Here is a 21379-nt window from a genome sequence, read left to right on the forward strand (position 1 = left end):
AGTCAAAGTGCCAAAGTACAGATCAAAGACAATGAGAAAAACACGATAAAAATAAAAAACAAATAATTTAAATATAAAACAACTACAGAGAAAGCCACTCTACTTTCTTTAAGTATTTTAATAATGGTTATAGGCTACATTTGTTGAAATCAAACTTACTAAAAGTATCTGGGGCGTGTAACTGAGTGAACAGTGACTCAGCTGGGTCTTGGTGGACTCGGATTTCTCCGTCACTCGGCGCAGAAACGAAAGTGAAAGCAGCCGCGGACAGAGACGCCTCCTCCCCGCATGTTTGTGTCAGTCTGTCGGTGAACCCAGCCCGAGCCACAGCATGGAGGAGGCCGAGGAGTGTCCGCCGGTGACCGTGGAGGGGGACTGGACCCCTGCTCAGACCAGGACCGCGAAGAACAAACTGCAGCTTTACTTCAACAGCAGGAAGAAGTCCGGCGGAGGGGACTGCCGGGTGGAGGTGGAGGACGAAGCCCCGAGGGCAGAGGTCTATTTCCGGTCAGAGGAGGGTGAGTCTCCGAGTGTCGGTAACACAGCGAAACACAGAGTGACCACCTGTCAGAGAATCAGGTTTTATTTCAGGTTTTAGACTTGAACAGACTTTGACACAGACTGAGGAGCTCTCAGACTAAAACTCGGCCCAGGCCGGAGCCAAACTTCGACACAAACTAAAGAAACAACAACAAAAAGTGTGAAATTTAACTTAATCCTCGACTGAATCTCTAGTTTTAGTTCCTAACGAAGCTCATTAACATTTCATCAGTTTTCTGATAGAAACTGATCCTCAGGCTGTAAAGTTGGTTAATAAACAGAAACCATCAGCTGACTCCGTGTACTTCATCTGTAGCTCCTCCTCCTCCTCCTCCTCCTTGACTCTGAGCCACAGTCTGTAGATATGTAAAGAGTAGATAAGTATGTTTTGTTTGTAAAGTAGAGCCTTAAACCTTCATCCTTTCCTTGGCCAGCAGGGGGCGCCTCCATTAGTTTCAAAGATCTGATCCCATTAGGTCAATGAGAAAATAAACCAGCTTCGATGTTGATTTGTTATGAGAGTCAACATTTTTAGGATGGGTTTGTGATCTCAGGACTTTTCTAATTCAGCTTGAAGTTTTTATTTTTAAATCATTTTCTGTTTACAAAAGAAAACTGTTGAACCACTTATGGCTGGGGTTACCTGGGAAGAGATCAGCAAGTTGCCTCAGCAGCAATCTGTCCGATGAAAACTGACTGTAAGGACGTTTGAAGGTAGCTCACCTGGGCGTGTTTGTCCTGGATGTTTCAATGTCAAATAAACAGTTTGACAAAAGGAGGAGCTGTAAACTGGAAATGCTGAATAATACTGAATAATACTGAGTAATACTGAATACTAATGAATGATACTGAACTATACTGAATGATACTGAGTAATACTAAATAATAATGAAAATACTGAATAATACTGAAAATACTTAATAATACTGAATGATACTGAATAATACCAAATAATACTGAATGATACTGAATAATACTGAATGATACTGAATGATACTGAATAATACTGAATGATACTGAATGATACTGAATGATACTGAATGATACTGAATGATACTGAATGATACTGAATGATACTGAATAATACTGAATAATACTGAGTAATACTGAATACTAATGAATGATACTGAACTATACTGAATGATACTGAGTAATACTAAATAATAATGAAAATACTGAATAATACTGAAAATACTTAATAATACTGAATACTAATGAATAATACCAAATAATACTGAATGATACCAAATAATACTGAATGATACTGAATGATACTGAATAATACTGAATAATACTGAATAATACTGAATGATTCTGTTGGTTTGCTGACTGATGAGCGCTTTGAGCTCAGCAAACACTGACCACATACAGAGGATAGAGACCTTGGATCATCTCTCTGCCTTCACCGTTAGCTGCTGCCCTTTGCCCTCTCTCCGCCCCAAACATTTCCAGCGATGGGCAGAGGCCAAAAATTCAGATAAATAGATAAATAGAAAAACAAAGGAGTAGGGATGGGTGAATATTGGCGTCTGTGTCAGGTATCGGGCTGATACCAGACTTTTTTCACGGCATGGGTACTCGTGAAAGCTGCTGATACCAGCAGTCGATACTCGAAGCAAAAATAATCTTAGGCTGAGTACATCCTCTCCAGTAGTTGGCGCCACTTTGCTGCGGTTTGACACCATGATAAATGTGTGTCAGGTCCTGTTCAGACAGTATGAATTAACCAGTGAGAGTTGATGAGTTTTATGCACTTTGGTTAATTAAAAAAAAAAAACTTTACTCTGACAGAGGTAAGTTTAATTTTCCACTTTTTAAAAAAGTTATTTACAAAAAAACCGTACACTCTGAGGGTTGTTTGTGTCTTGACTTAATGTCAGAGCGACTGTGCTGTCTTTGACTAAAATCATCCGTCACTGTTGATTAAATTTTGTGTATAAAAAGTTAAAGTGCTGTTGGTACTTGGTATGGGTGAGTACTCAGGCAGGAGTACTTCTACTGGCATCGATCTGAGAAAAAGTGGCGTTGAACATCCCTGGTTCTTGATGTTGTTTTTTTTCCAGGACCAATCTCAGTTTTCACTCTTTCCTCTTCCTCCACTCCTTCATCTACGCATTTCCCTTCGTCCTCCGCTCTGAGGGCCAAGAGGAAGAGACGACAACACACACCCAAGAAACGAGACTTGATCCCCGCTGCGTAATCCTCCTAGTCTCTGTCTGCTGTGTCGTAGGCGGGCCGACTGTTTCCTCTCCTGAAGATTATCTGTCTGATCGCTCATGAAACGCAGCTCATTGTAGTAAAGTCTGTTTACTGTGAATCTGTCACCCTGCCCTGACATCGATGTAGCTAACATTAGCTGTAGCTGTTGCTATGGCAGCGTTAGCTAGATCGTGTCAACGAGCGGTTACAAAAATACAACCAACGATTCAAAGAATGAGTAACATTAACGAGGAGGAGCAAAGGAGATCTGATCAAAATATCCTGATCATGGGACATTTGTCAAACCCCCTGGTTTGAAGTGAGGTCCTGGTTTGTCTTTGTTTTAAGGTGGTGCAGCTCCTCACCTTCACCTTACAGAGACTCTGGACACCTCTTCACTCGACCTGAACGTAAAAAACCAAAAGCTGAGGGGTTAAATTAGGATCAGAACTCAATCTTTGCTGAAGTTTACTGCGTGACAAAGTGAAAGCTCAAATTCTCAGAGGGATTTAAAAATTGTGTTTTCTGTGATTTCAGTGAGACAAAGAGTCCTCGCCCGTCAGGACCATGAAATCCTCGTGGACAAGAAAACGGTGAAGCTGCGTCTGAGTTCTGTGGCTGTAAGTAGAGCAGAGCGCCCTCTGCTGTACGTCATGTTTAGACACACAGACTCCTGTTTTTCAGACAGGAGTGTCACAAATAAGTATTAATCTAGATAAGTTTATATTCACGACTTTATCATGAAAACAGTCGAAAGAATAAAACTTATTTGTTGTTTCACCAACCTGCAGTTAACTCCATTTAAAGAGGGGGCACTGTGTTTTTTTGGTCACCATTCTCTCTTCCTCTGGCGCCCCCTGTGGTATTTTTACATGATGTTCAGCTTAAAAACATCCTTTTTTTTTCTGGAGTCTTTTTTTAATTCATTTCATCCTCAACTTTACCTGCCTGTCAGGGCGGGGCTTCCTTGGTGTTTGAGGCCCCTCCTACATGTCATGACCCAAAGATGACATCATGATTTCAGCACCTGGGGTTCAAGTTACTCCTGGGTCAGTTCTGTAAACGTTTCATCATGTGAGATTTATTTATTTCTTTCTTCTTTCTCTTCCAGCGTCCGACCAACAGCTCTGATGTCTCAGGTGAGTGTGTGTTAAAGAGATCAGTGTTTAACGCTGTTACCTGTTACCTGTTACCTGTTACATGTTACATGTTACCTGTTACATGTTACATGTTACCTGTTACCTGTTACCTGTTACATGTTACCTGTTACCTGTTACATGTTACCTGTTACCTGTTACCTGTTACAAGTTACCTGTTACATGTTACCTGTTACCTGTAACCTGTTACCTGTTACATGTTACCTGTTACCTGTTACATGTTACATGTTACCTGTTACATGTTACATGTTACCTGTTACCTGTTACATGTTACATGTTACCTGTTACATGTTACCTGTTACCTGTTACCTGTTACAAGTTACCTGTTACAAGTTACCTGTTACATGTTACCTGTTACCTGTAACCTGTTACCTGTTACAGGTTACCTGTAACCTGTAACCTGTTACATGTTACCTGTTACCTGTTACCTGTTACCTGTTACATGTTACCTGTTACCTGTTACATGTTACCTGTTACCTGTTACCTGTTACAAGTTACCTGTTACATGTTACCTGTTACCTGTAACCTGTTACATGTTACCTGTTACCTGTAACCTGTTACATGTTACCTGTTACCTGTAACCTGTTACATGTTACCTGTTACATGTTACCTGTTACATGTTACCTGTTACATGTTACCTGTTACATGTTACATGTTACCTGTTACCTGTTACCTGTTACATGTTACATGTTACCTGTTACATGTTACCTGTTACCTGTTACATGTTACCTGTTACCTGTTACCTGTTACAAGTTACCTGTTACATGTTACCTGTTACCTGTAACCTGTTACATGTTACATGTTACCTGTAACCTGTTACATGTTACCTGTTACATGTTACCTGTTACATGTTACCTGTTACATGTTACCTGTTACATGTTACATGTTACCTGTTACCTGTTACCTGTTACCTAAACTGTTTAATTTTTAGAATCAAAGTGTTTTGGGTTTTTCACACGTGTAGTGGATGAATCTGTGGATTGTTGAGTGTTTTTATTTCTGACTGCCTGTTGGTGGATTCATCCACTCCTCCAACCTTCAGACTTATTTATCTTTAATGCAGCTGCTCGTTGCAGCTTTAACCAAACAAAAAATGATTATTTTGACCCTGGAGCTCAGTGATACAGAGACTGATCCACTGACGTTAGCTGTCTGTAAATTAATCTGTGTAAATCATGGAAACTTTAACCAGACACGCTCTGAATACTCTGTTCCTGAAACCTTTAAGCTGACGACTAATATTTAAATCTGGTCTTTCTTTTACAGTGTAAGCAAAGCTGCCACGCTAATACAAACCTGATTTTCTCTGTCGTCAGATCCATCAGCCGACTCAAAGCCTCCAGGGTCAGAGGTGAAGCCTGAGGACGGAGCCTGTGCAGAGCAGACAGACGGTGAGGAAGGAGAGAAACTGACGAGAATGCAGGAGGAAGTTTGATGTTCAGCTTTTGTGATTTTACTCAAACCATCAGGTCAATCAACGATCAGATTAATCTCCTCCATCATGAGGTGAAAGCGCTGGGTAAAAGTTTAACCTCCTGTTTTCTCTTGAATCAATCTGCAGAAGCAGCTCAGGTTTGCTCAGAGTGAAAGTGAAAGCTTTTACTCTCCTGTAGTTGAGTCAATCAAGAATCAGAAAGAAAGTGAAACGCGTCCCGTCGAACAAACACTTTCCTTGTTTTTGTTTGTTTTTACATAAGAAGAAGTAAAATCAGTAACTGAGGAATAAACAAAGTTTGGCCCGTTTGGCCGGTGCCCCCTCAGAGCCCGCTCAGAGCCTCTCTGTGGTTCTGGACAACGTGGTGGACACCATGTCCAGAGACCTGCTGCTGATGCTGGTGGAGAACGTCTCGGGTTTGGACGAGCGTCACTACAGTCTGGAGATCATCACGGAGAGCGACAGAGCCGTGGTCACCTTTCAGAGTTCTGCAGGTAAGACAAAAACAGGAGACTGGACGTTCACGACCCTGCTGAGCGTTCACAGCTGGAGAAAAAAACAACTTCTGAACCACAAAGGAGTGACACCGAGTGTGTTTCAGGTGTGGAGAAGTTCCTGGCTGTGAGTCAGTCCAGCCAGAAGCTGCAGAAGCACAAAGTGACGGCGCGGCGTCTGGAGGCGGCAAAGAGCGTCCGGGTGGAGAGTCTCCCTCCCAGAGTGGTTGAAGGTAAAACTGTTCAGTCTCTAAACCTGTACAGGAAGTAAGGACGCTCGATAACTTTCCTCTGAAACCAAGCACTGATAACTCTCCAAGGGATCAATGAAGTTCACATCCATCTAGCTAACTAGCTAACTAGCTAACTAGCTAACTAGCGAAGTGTTTATTTAAAAGGATTTGAGCTTTTGGTTCCATTCAAATGAAAACCTTTCCCCGCAGTAAATGAGGTTTGGTCGTTTTTTTGTCTCATGGAACCTAAAAAAATAACTGAGACAGGAAAAAGCTACGAGCGTTTTCAAAGATGGTTTATGTTCTGCCCTGACGCTGTATTTTTAAAAACTCTTAAATTATCTTCATCCTGACTCTGTCTTCTGAAAAACTCTTAAATTATCTTGGTCCTGACTCTGTCTTCTTAAAAACTCTTAAATTATCTTGGTCCGTGGCTCGTGTCTGAAAAATTTATTGGATTTTTCAAAGTGTGTGAGTCCCAGTGGACCTTGTTCGCTGTCTCCTTGTCCTCCTCTCCTCTCCTCCCCTCCTCTCCTCCTCCTCTCCTCTCCTCTTCCTCCTCCTCCTCTTCCTCATCCTCTTCTCCTCCTCCTCTCCTCCTCCTCTCCTCCTCTCCCCCTCCGCTCCTCCTCTCCTCCTCCTCTCCTCCTCCTCTCCCTCTCCTCCTCTTCTCCTCTCCCCATCCTCCTCTCCTCCTCCTCTCCTCTCCTCTTCCTCCTTCTCCTCTTCCTCATCCTCTTCTCCTCCTCCTCTCCTCCTCTCCCTCTCTCCCTCTCCTCCTCTCCTCCTCTCCTCCTCCTCTCCTCCTCTCCCTCTCCTCCTCTCCTCTTCCTCATCCTCTTCTCCTCCTCCTCTCCTCCTCTCCTCCTCTCCTCCTCCTCTCCTCCTCTCCCTCTCCTCCTCTCCTCTTCCTCATCCTCCTCTCCTCCTCCTCTCCCTCTCCTCCTCCTCTCCTCCTCTCCTCCTCTCCTCCTCTCCTCTCTCCCTCTCCTCCTCTCCTCCTCTCCTCCTCCTCCTCTCCTCCTCCTCTCCTCCTCCTCCTCTCCCCGTCCTCCTCTCCCTCTCCTCCTCTCCTCCTCCTCCTCCTCCTCTCCTCCTCCTCGCCTGCTGAAGTCGCACACAGCTGACTCCATGGTTTTTTGGTTTTGATCTGTAAACGTGCTGAGAGCATTTTGATGGTCTGACAGAAATTCGCTGTTCTCGCTTTAGTTTGTTGTTTCTTTGGTTCATATTTTTATTGTTAATGTGTGACACATGGAAAAACACTGTGGATGTCAAAGTCAGTAACTACCAGAACTTTGACCGAGTTAAAGAGTTTTTCTGAAATGAACGGTACTGCTAAATTCTCCATCAGAAAGTGTTTTTTTTATGCCGTCGCTCCTGAACGCAGCGTTCGCTGCAGGTCTCTCCGTGGGCACTGCCGCACTGACAAAGTTCACATTTCCTGTGATCAACCCGATGATTATTGGTCTGGAAGTGATCGTGCAGCCCTAACAGAAAGACGAGCTGTGTTTTTACAGCTGACGCTCTGGTTTCTTTGCAGACATGTTGGAGATGTATTTTGAGAAAAACTGGACTGTTCCTGAGAGCGTCACCGTGATCCCAGAGGAAGAGGCCGCCATCGTGACCTTCAGCGACCCCAAAGGTTTTTCTCTTCAGCTCTTCTGTGACATCAGTCCGACCTTTAAAGGGATCGTTGTTGCTCTGATGTGGGGTCGTACGAGGCGGGAAAGACTGCAGAAACATTGGTTTTCCTGTGGTTACAGAATCTCATCGTTTGATCTCAACAAATCAGAAAAAGTGTCTCATTGCTGAGAACGACCACTGACCCGGCTCTCTGTTTTTATCCACAGCTGTGGAAAGCATCTGCATCAAACGAGACTACTCCATCGGTTCGACGCCAGTCAAGGTGTTTCCGTACTACGAGTCTCTGAGCACCGCCTTGTACGGCGAAGAGCGCCCCACATGGAAGATGCCTGAACCAATCACGGAGGTCGTTCTGAGCGTGATCTGGAAGTTCCTGGAGAAGAAGAAACTGTTCGACAGCATCAACCATCAGATGCGTCCGTTCCACTGCAGCGTGAACATGGACCAACCCGAGGTGCAGCTCAGCCCTGTCCCCGGTTTCCTGAGGCAGAAAGGTCTGACGGACCAGCAGGTGGACACCTGGGGCAGCGCCGCCCTGGACGCCTTCCGCCGGCTCATGTCTCAGTACGCGGCGTTCGAATGTCCGGCAAACAAACCTGCATGGACGGCTGCAGAGGGAGAGGTCCGCTCTGTGATCAGGGACGATGCCGTTCTGGTTCTGGATGCGTCCAAAGGGGTTCTGACGGTGGCTGGTCAAGCTGACGTCATAAAAAAGATCCGAGCTCCTGTGGAGAACATCGTTCTTCGAGCCATGCGTCAGTACGAGCGGCGGACCAACGGGGTCTCTGAAATGATGAAACTGTCTCCTGCGATGCACCACATCCTGCATCAGGAGGGACTACGGAGAGCTGCACAGGACATTTCCCCTGACATGAGCCTCTCCTACGATAAATCCGCCCAGGAGTTGACCATCGGCGGGCTGAAAGAAGAGGTTTACCAGATGAAGGCTCGGATCTTGGAGATGAACATGAAAATGAGTAAAAAGCAGATCGATATCTCTCCAAGTCTTTTGGAGTTTCTGAAGACCGTGGACCCCATGTCCATGTCCGAGCATTTCTTCACATCCCATGGCATCTGTGCCATCTTCAGCATCGACCATAAGGGCGTGCTGCTGTTGGGAAGCTCTGAAAATGCGCTGACTGTTGCCGAGAACAAGATGAAAGAAAGTTTGATGGTTCAGACTCTGGATGTGGAGGACCAAGGAGTCCTGAACCATCAGAAGTGGGCTGACTTGAACCGAAAGCTTTTGGACAGCTACAACTCCTCCAAAGGGAAAACTGTGTCCATACAGATCCACCCGGGCAACAGAGACAAGCTGACGGTGGCTGGCTTCACGACTCCGGTGACAGAGGTCTGTCGAAGCCTAGGGGAATATATCTCAGACTACTCACAAATTCAAGACCACCTTCCCGTGAAGTCCTGCGCTGTCGTTCACTTCATCGACAAGAAGAAATCCCAAGACTGTTCCAGCATTGCCAGAAACAACAGTGTGAGCGTGACTTTCAATCATCTGAGGAAACGGATCATCATCGCCGGAGCTCGTCTCCACGTCCAGAAAGCCAGAGCCTCCTTCAGCGAGCTGGCAGACTCGCTCTTCAGCGACAACTTCAGCGTGAACAAACCCGGGGCAAAGAAGTACTTCCAGTCACAGGGCAGCCTGTTCCTGTCCAACATAATGTCAGAGTTCAACTGCGTGGTGATGCTTCGTCCTGACAACGAGGAGGAAGAAGAGGTGGAAGAGGAGGAGAGCTGTGAGGATGAAGAGGGTGTCAGCTACTGCAAAGTTAGGACTGCTGGTGGAGTTCTGGTGACGGTGAGGAAGGCAAACATCTGTAGCTTCGGCGTGGACGCGGTGGTCAATGCAGCTAACGAAGACTTGAAGCACATCGGGGGTTTGGCTCTGGCTTTGCTCAAAGCTGCGGGACCAGAGCTGCAGAAAATCAGCGATGATTACGTTTCCAAGTTTGGTAAACTTCGTCCAGGTGATGCCATCCTGACAGGTGCGTGTCGCCTGCCTTGCAAATACATCGTGCATGCAGTCGGTCCTCGGTTCTCTGACTCCGACAAAAAGACAGCCGTGCAGCGTCTGAAGCGTGCGGTCACAGAAAGTCTGAAGGAGGCGGAGAAAGTGGAGTGCTCCTCCGTCGCGCTGCCGGCCATCAGCTCTGGCGTGTTCGGTTTCCCGGTCGACCTCTGTGCTGAGACCATAGCCCAGGCCGTACGCGAGTACTGCGACGATCCTCGAAGGCCAGGATCATTGACTGAGGTTCACTTGGTGGACAACAAGGACAGCACTGTCAGAGTCCTGGCCTCAGCCGTCAACAGAGAGTTCAGTGACCTCGAACCCACGATGACGATACCGCTACAAGCAGGAGGACTGAGACCCCGGGGCGCAGGGTGAGTATTTTAGAAGAGAGCTGCTCATCGAACACAGAAATCAGATTCAGAGGAAACTGATTTCTGTGTGTTGAAGTCCACTGAAATATGATCATGTGAATCTCGTGTTTTAACCCTGTTACGCTCTGTGCTCGTTGTGGCAATGCACTGGTCTCTGCCAAAACAGGAAGTTTACCTTCAAGGTGCTTAACTTGTATATTGGTCCAACTTAGCCATTAGAGCTAATTAGAGATCAGAGATATCTGGATCGGTTTTGTGATGGCCTTTTACAGAAATCCACATTAAACCTAAACCCCTCTTAGACCGAGCTGGTGCTGGAGCTGGTTCCAGACCAGTTCCTGACTGAACACTCGTTCTTCATGTTTCCAAAGACAAAATGGCTCCAGAGACCAAAAAGTGGTGATTAGCAAAAGCCAGCTCTTCGCTGTGCCAGAGATAAGCATAAACTACGTCAGGGACTGGGGCGGGGCTATGGGGCGGGGCTATGGGGCGGGGCTACTGGGGCGGGGCTACTGGGGCGGGGTTACAGTGACCAACGATGATCAGTGGGGAACAGTCTTTTTTTTAAAGAAAAGCTGCCGAGCAACGTGTTTATTGATTTGTGAGTGCTTCCTCATTTGAAACTTGAAACGGAGGCGACGTTGAAGCAGCTTTGAACAGATCAGATCCAAACCTCATGATTTTATTTTACAGACCAAGCAGCCGTAGGACGTTCGTCTTTTTAACATGACAGGATGTTGTTTGTGCCTCGTTGTCTTGTGTTCACATTTCTCCTCCGCCCTCTGCATCACACATGGCAGACGGCTGCCCTAATGTTCACACAGATACATGGGCAGACACACGGAAAGACCAGCAAACTAAGTGTAGCAGAGTCAGGAAAAATAATGTCACAACCACCACAAGAAATGCAGTTTAGTAAAACCTGCCTTTTTAGACGCTCCCAGCACCACCTCTTTGTTTCCTCCCCCAGCGTCTGCAGCTGGGTAGTTTTAGTCATTAACATCATTCTTAGATCAGCATCTAACAGGAAGTGCTTCGTTTTTAATGTTTCTGTGTTACAGCTTTAATTAATCCAAACAAAATGAACTCCTCTTTGAGGGTTGAACTGATCCGTTTCAAACCTGAAGGCCGGGTGAATTTAAAACCAGCTGCTGTTAAAACTTTGCTCCTCTAACGTGACCCTCAATCAGAAATCAACAACATGTCAGACGTGTTATTAAGAAGCTCTGAGGTCCTGAGTCTGACATCGTTGTCTTCTCTCCAGTGGAAATCAGTCGGGTCGAGGTCGAGGCCGGGGCGGTCCTAAGAGGTCACCAAGAGGACATCGGGTCAGTGAAAGAGGAGGAGGACATCATGGAGGAGGACATCAAGGAGGAGGACATCAAGGAGGAGGACATCAAGGAGGAGGACATCACGGAGGAGGACCTGAGAGAGGAGGACATCATGGAGGAGGACCTGAGAGAGGAGGATACCAAGGAGGAGGACCTGAGAGAGGAGGATACCAAGGAGGAGGAGGAGCTGAGGCAGGAGCGGGGTTTCAGGGAGGTCACAGCTCCGGAGGCACCAGACACGGAGGGTAACGTACCTCTTCCTTCCTGCTCTTTGTTTTCACCGTCTTCCTCAGTTTTGTGATCTCACTCCTGGAGTCCAAGTCGCTGCTTATTCTCGAGCTTTTCTGGAAAACTCCCGTAACATCTCCACAGAACAAAACCCAAAAGGTGAAACCAGCTCTGTTCTCTGATTGGCTGCAGGCCTGGGGAGATGCAGCAGGTCACAGCTGAGGGTCTGAAGGTTGTCCTCAGGAAGGGGAACATCCAGGACCAGACTGTGAGTACTCTCTTCAACCGGGCCGAGGAAACTGTTTGACAAATCTCTGCTGAGCTGAAGCTGTGATTGATGGTCAGGTGAAACCCTCTTTTTGTTCATCATGTTGTGATTTTTTAACCTCAGACTCGTGTCATTGTCAACACCATCGCGGAGAACATGAACCTGAGGCAGGGAGCCGTTTCCAACGCCATCCTGCAGGCGGCCGGGCCCGGTCTGCAGGCAGCTGTTCGGTCTGAAGCCGGCGTGGTCACACTCCAGTACGGCGACGTTGTTATCACTGACGGCTTCAACCTCATGTGTCAGAAGGTCTTCCACGTGGTCTGTCCTGGGTGGGACAACGGAGGCGGTCAGGCCGAGGAGGTAGGAGCGTTTAAGGTTTGGGTGAGAAAACTGACAGCAGGTCAGGACATCGACACACCCCAAGCTCCAGGGGTCTCCTGGTTTGCTCCTGACCTCTTGGTAACGACGGTCTCTGTCCTGTTTGTCCTCCTGTCGTCTCAGGTGTTGGTCACCATCGTCAGAAAATGTCTGATGGAGGCAGAGAAGCTCAGGATGGCGTCCCTGTCGTTCCCGGCCATAGGAACTGGGAACCTGGGCTTCCCCAGAGACGTGGTGTCCAGAGTCCTGCTGCGAGAGATCCACGCCTTCAGCAGCCAGCGAGCTCCTCGACACCTGAACGAGGTGGCCATCGTGGTCCACCCCAGTGACAGCCCAACCGTGGATGTGAGTTCACAGGAAGTGATGTCACTGGACTTTCATTCTGCTGCATGTGATCTTTGGTGATATGGTTCCTGTTTGTCGTCTCAGTATATGGACCAATCAGGTCTCATCAACAGGAGAAATGGTCTGTATGGAGAGCACCAGCAGGAAGAGCACAGAGCACAGACATCCCATCAGCGGTTTCTTCCTGTCAACAGATAAAACAGATAAAACAGATAAAACAGATAAAACAGATAAAACAGGTAAAACAGATAAAACAGATAAAACAGATAAAACAGATAAAAAAGATAAAACAGATAAAAAAGATAAAAAAGATAAAACAGATAAAACAGATAAAACAGATAAAACAGATAAAACAGATAAAACAGATAAAACAGGTAAAACAGATAAAACAGATAAAACAGATAAAACAGGTAAAACAGATAAAACTGATAAAACAGGTAAAACAGATAAAACAGATAAAACAGATAAAAAAGATAAAACAGGTAAAACAGATAAAACAGATATCTGCTCCTTTAGACATTTTACAAATCTGCATCATGATAGTTCAGAAATCCGAATTCCCATTCATCACGAGTGGAAGTAAAGCCTTTCTCTTTGGAGGCTCAGCCTTAAACTCGGTTACAGATACAGTTACAGATACAGATACAGTTACAGATACAGATACAGATCAGGTACAGAGTCAGATACAGAGTTAGATACAGATACAGATACAGTTACAGATACAGATACAGATACAGATACAGTTACAGATACAGATACAGTTACAGTTACAGATACAGATACAGTTACAGTGTCAGTTACAGATACAGTTACAGATACAGATACAGTTACAGATACAGATACAGATCAGGTACAGTTACAGATACAGATACAGAGTCAGATACAGAGTTAGATACAGAGTTAGATACAGATACAGATACAGAGTTAGATACAGAGTTAGATACAGATACAGATACAGAGTTAGATACAGAGTTAGATACAGATACAGTTACAGATACAGATACAGTTACAGATACAGATACAGTTACAGATACGGACAAAGCCTTTTGTCCTCTGTGTTCTTTTTGTCCGTATCTCTGCACATTTCTATGAAGCCTACAGGTATGGGCCAAACGGTAAGCAGTACCACAGGAAACTGTGGGGGCAGTGTTGCTTTTACTTCCTGATATGTGGCTAAAGAGAGAAAAAAAACAATGGAGGGAAATTTTTAAGGAAAAGAAACTTTTACCTCTGTTTTTTCTTCTATCCAAGAGCTCCATCAGCAACACCTCCTCCACAGCTGCCATGTTTGTTTTTGAGTTTGTTGTTGTCATAAACTTTTGACTGTAGGCTGCTCCCCCTGGTGGATGTATTAGTTATCAGCAGTACCAACGTAAAGGTCGTATGTGAGCATTGACGGTAACGTCTTTGAAGACACATTTCTGCTCTAAAGGAGGATAAACGAGCCCACAGGCTCCCTGCTCCACAAACCCTTCCCTCCAAACAGCCAGCCCTCTGGGCCCTCTGGGGCCCTCTGGGGCCTCTGCGGCCTGTGGGGCCCTCTGGGGCCTGTGGGGGGAGCTGTGGGGCCTCTAGGGCCTCTGGGGCACTCTGGGGCCCTCTGGGGCCTGTAGGGCCTTTGGGGCCTGTGGGGCCCTCTGGGGCCTGTGGGGGGAGCTGTAGGGCCTTTGGGGCCTGTGGGGCCCTCTGGGGCCTGTGGGGGGAGCTGTGGGCAGACCCTGGTGTTTGAGGCACGTTGGCTGCCCCTCCAACAAACCGGTCAGGAGATCCTCGTGTGCTGACCTCATCATTTCAGTGAGGATCTGGAAAAAATCTGGAGCTTTTGGAGCAGAGTGTTTCGGTCCGTTCACAGACAGATTCAGGGATTTCTCAAACACATGAAAATGTGGATGTTTGAAAATCTGCTCAGTCTGAACATGCAGCGTTGGTACTTTATACTCCCCTTTAAGTGAGAAAGATGATACAGGTTCTTCTTCTTTGTCTCTCATTGGTGTACCTAAATCACAAGTACAGAAACTTTACTGACTGGTACCAGACGAACTGGTACCAGATGAACTGGTACCAGACAAACTGGTACCAGTGGTACTGTCTCCTTCAGAGCTTCTCATACCTGTGTCCATGTCTGTGTCAGCGTTTCACCAGAGACTTCAGAGGTCACACCGCTCAGAGGACCGTCCAGCAGGAAGCCTGGGAGTTTGTCGAGTCACCAGCCCGGCAGCCACCCAACCAATCCCAGCAGCAGCCCTCAGGAACCAAAGGTAGGAGCGTCTGGGTCAAAGGTTTGGAGTTTAATCATCGTCAGAGGAAAACAGATGTGCGGTTTACTCCTGCGTGTGTTGCAGCCTCCTTCGGTCGGGTGTCGTCTCCGTCCCTCGGCGTGTATCAGATGCAGATGGGTCCGCTCTCCCTCGAAGTTTCATCCGGTGACATCACCAAAGAGACATGTGATGTCATCATCAACTCCTCCAATCAAAACTTTAACCTCCAAACAGGTGAGTGTTTCTGTGCCGTACTCGTCACCTGTCAGGGAGTAAATATCAGCGTATGACCGGACTCTCCTCATGTGTTTAGAGTTTAACCTTTCAGTTCTGAGGATAAAAACAGTAAAACCAGAACTTTCTCGTCTCTAAACTCTGTCGGGTTCATTGATCCGACCGTTTGTCTTCTCTTGTCTCACCTCAGGAGTTTCCAAAGCCATCCTGGACGGCGCCGGAGCCAGCGTTCAGAGGGAGTGCTCCCAGATTGGTGTGTTTAATTTATCTACACACACGGTTTGATCTGTGCTCCACTTTCTCACCAGACACACACACACACACACACACACACACACACACACACGCTGTGACTGTGTTTTGACCCTGGTCTGGTTCCTGTCTGCAGTGAGCTCTCCTGGTTACCAGCTCCGTCCGTTGATCATCACGTCGGCGGGGCGGCTGCCCAGCAGAAACATCGTCCACGTGGTCGGACAGAACGACCCGGCGAAGATCAAGGAAATCGTCTACTCTGTGCTGAAAGTCTGCGAAGAGAACAAGTTCAAGTCTGTGGCCTTCCCCGCCCTGGGAACAGGTCTCTGCAGACCGCCACCGACTCTTTACAACTTCAATCATTCTTCATCTCACATAACGCTTCGTGTCATTCTGTCTGTCCTCTCCAACATTCACATCCTCATTTCTCTTTTCTCTTATTTCATCAATCAGGCTCATCTCTCATATTTCTTTTTCTTATTTCATCACTCAGGGTTATCTCTCATATCTCTTTATCTTATTTCATCACTCCAATCAGGCTCATCTCTCATCTCTGAGCGGCTGTGTTTGAATTTGTCAGATTAAGGGTTTCTATTTTAACCATCTTCGTGTCCAAACCCTAACCCAGAAACTCACACACACAGACACAGACACTCACACACACTAACCACAGAAAGGTAGGGACTGGAGCAGTTTTCTGACCTTGTGTGTTCAGGGTTGTGATCACTGTGAACCGTGTCGTTGGTTTAACCTGTGAGACGCTTCAGAACATGACCCCCGTCAAGTTTTCTCTGATCATTTTTGGAGAAATCTCGGACGTTAGTTGGTGAATCCAGCTCTGCTTTGGGCTGAGGGCCAAAGGCGTTTGACTCTCCACGCTAAAAAAATCCACAAGCCGGCACAAAAGGAACGAGAAGTTTAATTATAACTTTTAAAGTGTGATTTCTCAGCGTGGGGAGATGTAGCCTTTGCCTCGACTAACAAAGGACCTGGATCAGGATCAGGATCTGGATCAGGATCTGGATCAGGATCTGGATCTGGATCAGGACCTGGATCAGGACCTGGATCAGGATCTGGATCTGGATCAGCCTGTTATTTCCTGTTCATGGAAGGTCTGAAAACGTTTGTCTAATAGACGTCTACAATGTGAGACAGATAAATGATAGATTAGTATCTTAGAGCAGCTGAAGGCGTGGCCCTGCTTCTGATGAGCAGAGGTAAAACTCTTGGGGGTCTCCAGGACGGTGGACGGGGGGCGGGGAAAGACCAGTGAGACTGAGTTATGTGAATGATGTGAATGATGTGAATGATGTGCAGCTGAGCGGTGGTGTGGCTCATTTAGCGTTGGGTTACATCTGGAAGGTGATGAACCCATTCAACGCTCGCTCATCGTAACCGTTCTGTACAAACCGTTCTGTGTGTGAAGACATTTTTTCTTTGGTGTGGACGGACAAACTTTCTCCTGAGTGGGGAAATTTTTTCATAACCAGATTTTTAAAATCTTACGTAAAAATGTAAAAATGTAAAAATGATAGGTTGGCGTTTTGTCAGAGTTTTGTAGACTGCAAAGATTCTCATATCATCATCATCATCATCATCATCATCATCAGTGGCGTCCTCTCTGCCTGTAGGTCAGGGAGGGGCCAACCCAGCGTTGGTAGCTGACGCCATGGTGGAGGCGGTCGTGGACTTTCTGAGGAAGAGACACCCAAAGTCCGTCCACAGCGTGAAGATCCTGGTCTTCCAGACCGGCATGGTGTCCGAGTTCCACCGCAGCATGAAGAAGAGAGAGGGCGAGGCGGTGGAGGAGAAGAGCATCTTCACCAGGTTTAAAGGTAACTCTAACGCCACATGAAAGAGGGGAGGGGTGTTACCAACGCCGCTGTAAAACTGGTCCCTGCTGTTTCAGACTCAGTCCAATCGCTGCTCGGACTCTCGGATGAACCGTCCAGACAGAACGACTTGGTTCTTGAGACGGAGGAGTTTGGGCTGACAGAGTTTCAGCTCTGTGCTGAAGACAAAATGGTACAAACGTTAACGTCTTCTCATTATCCTTTTTATTCTGGTGATCTGCACCAAGTAACTAAAGTGGACCTGGTCTCTGCAGGCTCTGAATCAGGCCAAGAAGAGGATCGAGGAGCTGATCATGGCCGAGCAGGCAAAGAAGACCATCACTGACTCGTACATCAGCCAGCTGTCGCAGGAGGACATGGACAGGCTGAAGGAGCTGCAGAGGAGTCTGACGGTGAGCATCCGTCTGGAAAAAGGACAGGAGAGTGAGGACCCCAAAATCCACCTGGAGGGTCTGACCAGGGACGTCTACAGTGCTGAGTCTTCAATCAGGTCAGTAGATCCACATGGACTAAAGTAGAAAAGGTGGACTAAAGGTTATTCCAGTTTTCAGACGCTGGGTTGTTCTTTACCCTCCTCTGGTCTCCTCCTTCAGGGACATCATACGTAAAGTGGAGAGGAAGGAGGTCCTGAGGGGGCGGGCCCTGATGGTGAGTTCGCGCGTAGAGTGGCAGTTCCAGGACACAGACGGGTCGATGGTGTCCTTTGACCTTTTGACCAACCTCAAACTGGAGGAGGCTCTGGAGAAAGGTGAACCTGTGAAGATCCAGATCAACAATCAGACGTTCAGCGCTGATGTCAAGCTCAAAAGAGCAGTTTCAGTGTCTGGAGGGAAAATGTTGGAGCTGCTCAGAAAGGACCTGAAAGGTGAGAATATTTCTTCATAAAAAAAACGTCTTTCTTGTTATTTAGAGTGTTAGGACTCAAAGTGATGGCATACACTATTTTACCAAAAGCCTCAGGACACCTCTCTAATCATTGAATTCAGGTGTTTGTATCACGTCCATGGTCCTGGTCCCGAGTCAAGGCCCCCACGGACACATTTATAAACAGGGTCTCTCTCAGGGAATTCAAGGGTGGTGCCGTGATCAGTCGTCACTTGGGCCGTGAGTCCATTCGTAAATATTCCAGGGTCAGCCGTCAGTGGTATCTTATCAAAGTGGAAGCAACTGGGAACAACAGAAACTCAAGACACAAACTCTTTGGCCATTTCAACCCAAAGAGCAGGGTCAACACGTGCCAGGGCGCACTGCAGGGTCAGTAGCTACAAACCTCCAAACTTGGTGTAACCTTCAAATCAGCTCTGGGTTAGGGTTAGGGTTAGGGTTAGGGTTGGGTTAGGTTAGGGTTAGGGTTAGGATAGTGAAAAGGGTTAGGGTTAAGGTTAAGGGTTTAGGGTTAGGGTTAGGGTTAGGGTTAGGGTTAGGTTGGGGTTAGGGTTAGGGTTAGGGTTAGGGTTAGGGTTAGGTTGGGGTTAGGGTTAGGGTTAAGGGTTAGGGTTAGGTTGGGGTTAGGGTCAGGTTGGGGTTAGGGTTAGGGTTAGGGTTAGGGACTGTTTGGACGAGAGATGATCATCTTTTTAAACTTCAACCAAGTCCCAGTGTTTATTAGTTAAACCTTCAAATTAACAATAAGAAGTCGTCTTTAAAAAAAAAACCTCACTTTAATTTTCTTTGCAGATGACGATGTGCTACCATCACACTGGGATGACATGAAAGGAGATCTGCTCAAACTGTTTGTCCTGAGCTCAGGAAGCAAGGAGTACAACGATGTCGAGGCAGAGCTCACACGGACTGGTCTGACTCCCAACATCATCAGCGTACGTCGACTTTGATCATCAAACGTGTCATTTTCCAGAGTTTTCCTGGATAAAATGTTTTCTTCTAACTTTGTGCAGATTGAACGAGTCCAAAACCCCACCCTGTGGCACAGCTACCATTTAAAGAAGAAAGAACTGGAGAAGAAGAACAAACACAAGAACAACGAAAGGAGGCTTTTCCACGGGACCGGAGCCGACTCCATCGATCACATCAACAAATACGGCTTCAATCGCAGCTACGCAGGAAAACACGGTAAATACATCAGAGACGTTTGCCTGAACTGCAGGTTTACTGACCCATGCAGTGACCTGCCAGCAGGGGGAGCTCTGAGTGTTTCAGCTCCTCCTCACAGTCTGTTTTTCATATCGTATGTGAATAAGACCTGATTGTCAGTTTCTTTGTCGTTGCAGCTGCGATGTTCGGCAATGGAACTTACTTCGCTGTTGATCCGGGATACTCGGCACGTGGCTACGCTAAGCCTGATGCTAACAGGCATAAGCGCATGTACCTGGCCCGAGTCCTCGTGGGAGACTTCACCAAGGGAAGACAGGGTCTGCTCGCCCCCCCTGCCAAAGGTTCTGGGAATACTTCAGATCTGTACGACAGCGTTACCGACAACAGCAGCTCTCCAAGTATGTTCATCGTGTTCAACGACCTGCTGGCGTACCCCGAGTACCTCATCACGTTCACTTAAACTGCTCCGACACTTTTCTGCTCCAGCTTCGATCGTCTGGTGTGTCCCAGTTTGTTCTTACAGTCTAAAAAAATTAAAGTTAGTTTTGGTGTAAATTATTTTGTTTGGATTTTCACTAGCTGTTATTTTATTGATGTGACAAAGAGCTTTTTGATCTCTAAAACCTTTAAAACAAACTTTTTGAACAGATCTAAAAGTGACACTAAGTGTCTTTAAATAGTTTTCTGTTTGGTTACATGGTGGTTTGTAACATCACACATTTGTTTCCAATAGTTTTTTTAGTTAAGACCATGTTTTTCCAATGGGTGTGTATGTGGTTTTTGGTGTTTCTGCAGCCAGCCTCTAGTGGACACTCAAGAAACTGCAGTTTTTAAACAATTAACTGAAGTCTTCATATTTTCATATTTGAGTCCAACACAGGCAGTAATTTTAACATACTGAATGATAAATTAATATTGATACCCTTTTAAGACAGTAGGGGGCGCTAGTCATATTTCTTCTGTTCGTGTACATCTCTCTGTACACCTGAGGATTTATAAATAATGTTCACACCTGCTCTAAAGTGTGTATTCAGGAGACACTAAAGTCCAACATATTTCATTTGACTTAGCTCTGTTAGTTTTTTTTTCACTCTGAGACCAGTTAGTGAAAGTAGCTTTTGTTTCCTTTCAAATAAAAACACTGGTGATCAGAAAAAGACATAACGTATCCGAGGTGTGAATCAGTGAAAAATAATCAGGACTACAAAGACGTTGGCAGATAACGAGGCGACCCTAACCCTCTGGTTTCCACGTTCAAACATTTGTCGTAATTAAATAAATTCATCCTCAAAGCGGTGAAACTGAAACATTGGTTTTCTCTGGAACAGAAACGAAAAGTTTTGGACGTGAATCAGCCAGACGATGTCAGAGTTAATCTCTGTTCTGTATGATAATCTCTTATTTACAGGAAAGGTGACGTTATGTTTTCAAACACGCTCATTAAATGTAGAGTCACACGTTATCACTGTTTGAGATTCGGCTCAGGATGAAAACTTTAAAACTTTGAGTGTAAAAGTTTGTTTAACCCTTCATTTCTCATCTTTTGTTGTTTTGAGTTTTTTCTGAACAGCTGTTTATTAAAGGAGCACAACAACAAAAACGTTTGTTTGTTTACTGTTAGATCACAGTCTTTACTTTTGGTTTTAGTCCCTTTTTGTCCTTTTTTACTGCAAGTTCAAACACAGTCCAACCCCAAAACCCTCATTTAGTTTCAGCCAATGAGGAGTCAGATATTTCCCCCCCTCTAAAATAAACCAGCCATCTGATTGGTCGCTGCCATCAAAGGTTAATTCTGTGACATTTTCCTCTTAAAACTTCACCAGATTTTAACCAGACTTGCTGAAAAGACGAGGTCTACTGACTGGGTCACGATGTGTTGGAGGCAGCGGGCCTCAAACACCAAGGCCTGCCAACCGCTCTGCTCCTGTCTCAGTCTGTAAAGGGCCGGGCGGTCAGAGGAAAAGGGTTTATGAGCTGTCAATCATGCAGAGATACTACATGGGCACCAGAGGGACAAAAAGACTTAAAAAAAACCAACACAAATACCCCCTCTTTAAAATAGTACACCTCTTTAAACT

At 46.1% G+C, this 21379-nt stretch overlaps 1 protein-coding gene across 1 annotated transcript; it reads left to right on the forward strand.

Moving 5' to 3' along the window:
- Positions 1-246: 246 nt before the first annotated feature.
- LOC141790720 (protein mono-ADP-ribosyltransferase PARP14-like) lies at positions 247-20884 on the forward strand. The gene is made up of 23 exons (XM_074670775.1): positions 247-518; positions 3277-3359; positions 3851-3878; positions 5213-5287; positions 5658-5825; positions 5933-6058; positions 7602-7703; positions 7912-10102; positions 11367-11678; positions 11854-11929; positions 12053-12289; positions 12431-12652; positions 14784-14910; positions 14995-15144; positions 15335-15397; positions 15533-15718; positions 17028-17231; positions 17306-17421; positions 17504-17739; positions 17843-18114; positions 18927-19066; positions 19145-19319; positions 19478-20884. Exons 1-23 carry the CDS (start codon positions 332-334, stop codon positions 19759-19761), a joined length of 5760 nt encoding a protein of 1919 aa, XP_074526876.1. The 5' UTR covers positions 247-331; the 3' UTR covers positions 19762-20884.
- Positions 20885-21379: the final 495 nt, after the last annotated feature.

The sequence above is a fragment of the Halichoeres trimaculatus genome, unplaced genomic scaffold (genome assembly GCF_033239565.1).
Source record: "Halichoeres trimaculatus isolate MK-OKI-2021-1 unplaced genomic scaffold, fHalTri1.1 fHalTri1_scaffold_5, whole genome shotgun sequence".
In the NCBI taxonomy this organism is placed as follows: domain Eukaryota; kingdom Metazoa; phylum Chordata; class Actinopteri; order Labriformes; family Labridae; genus Halichoeres; species Halichoeres trimaculatus.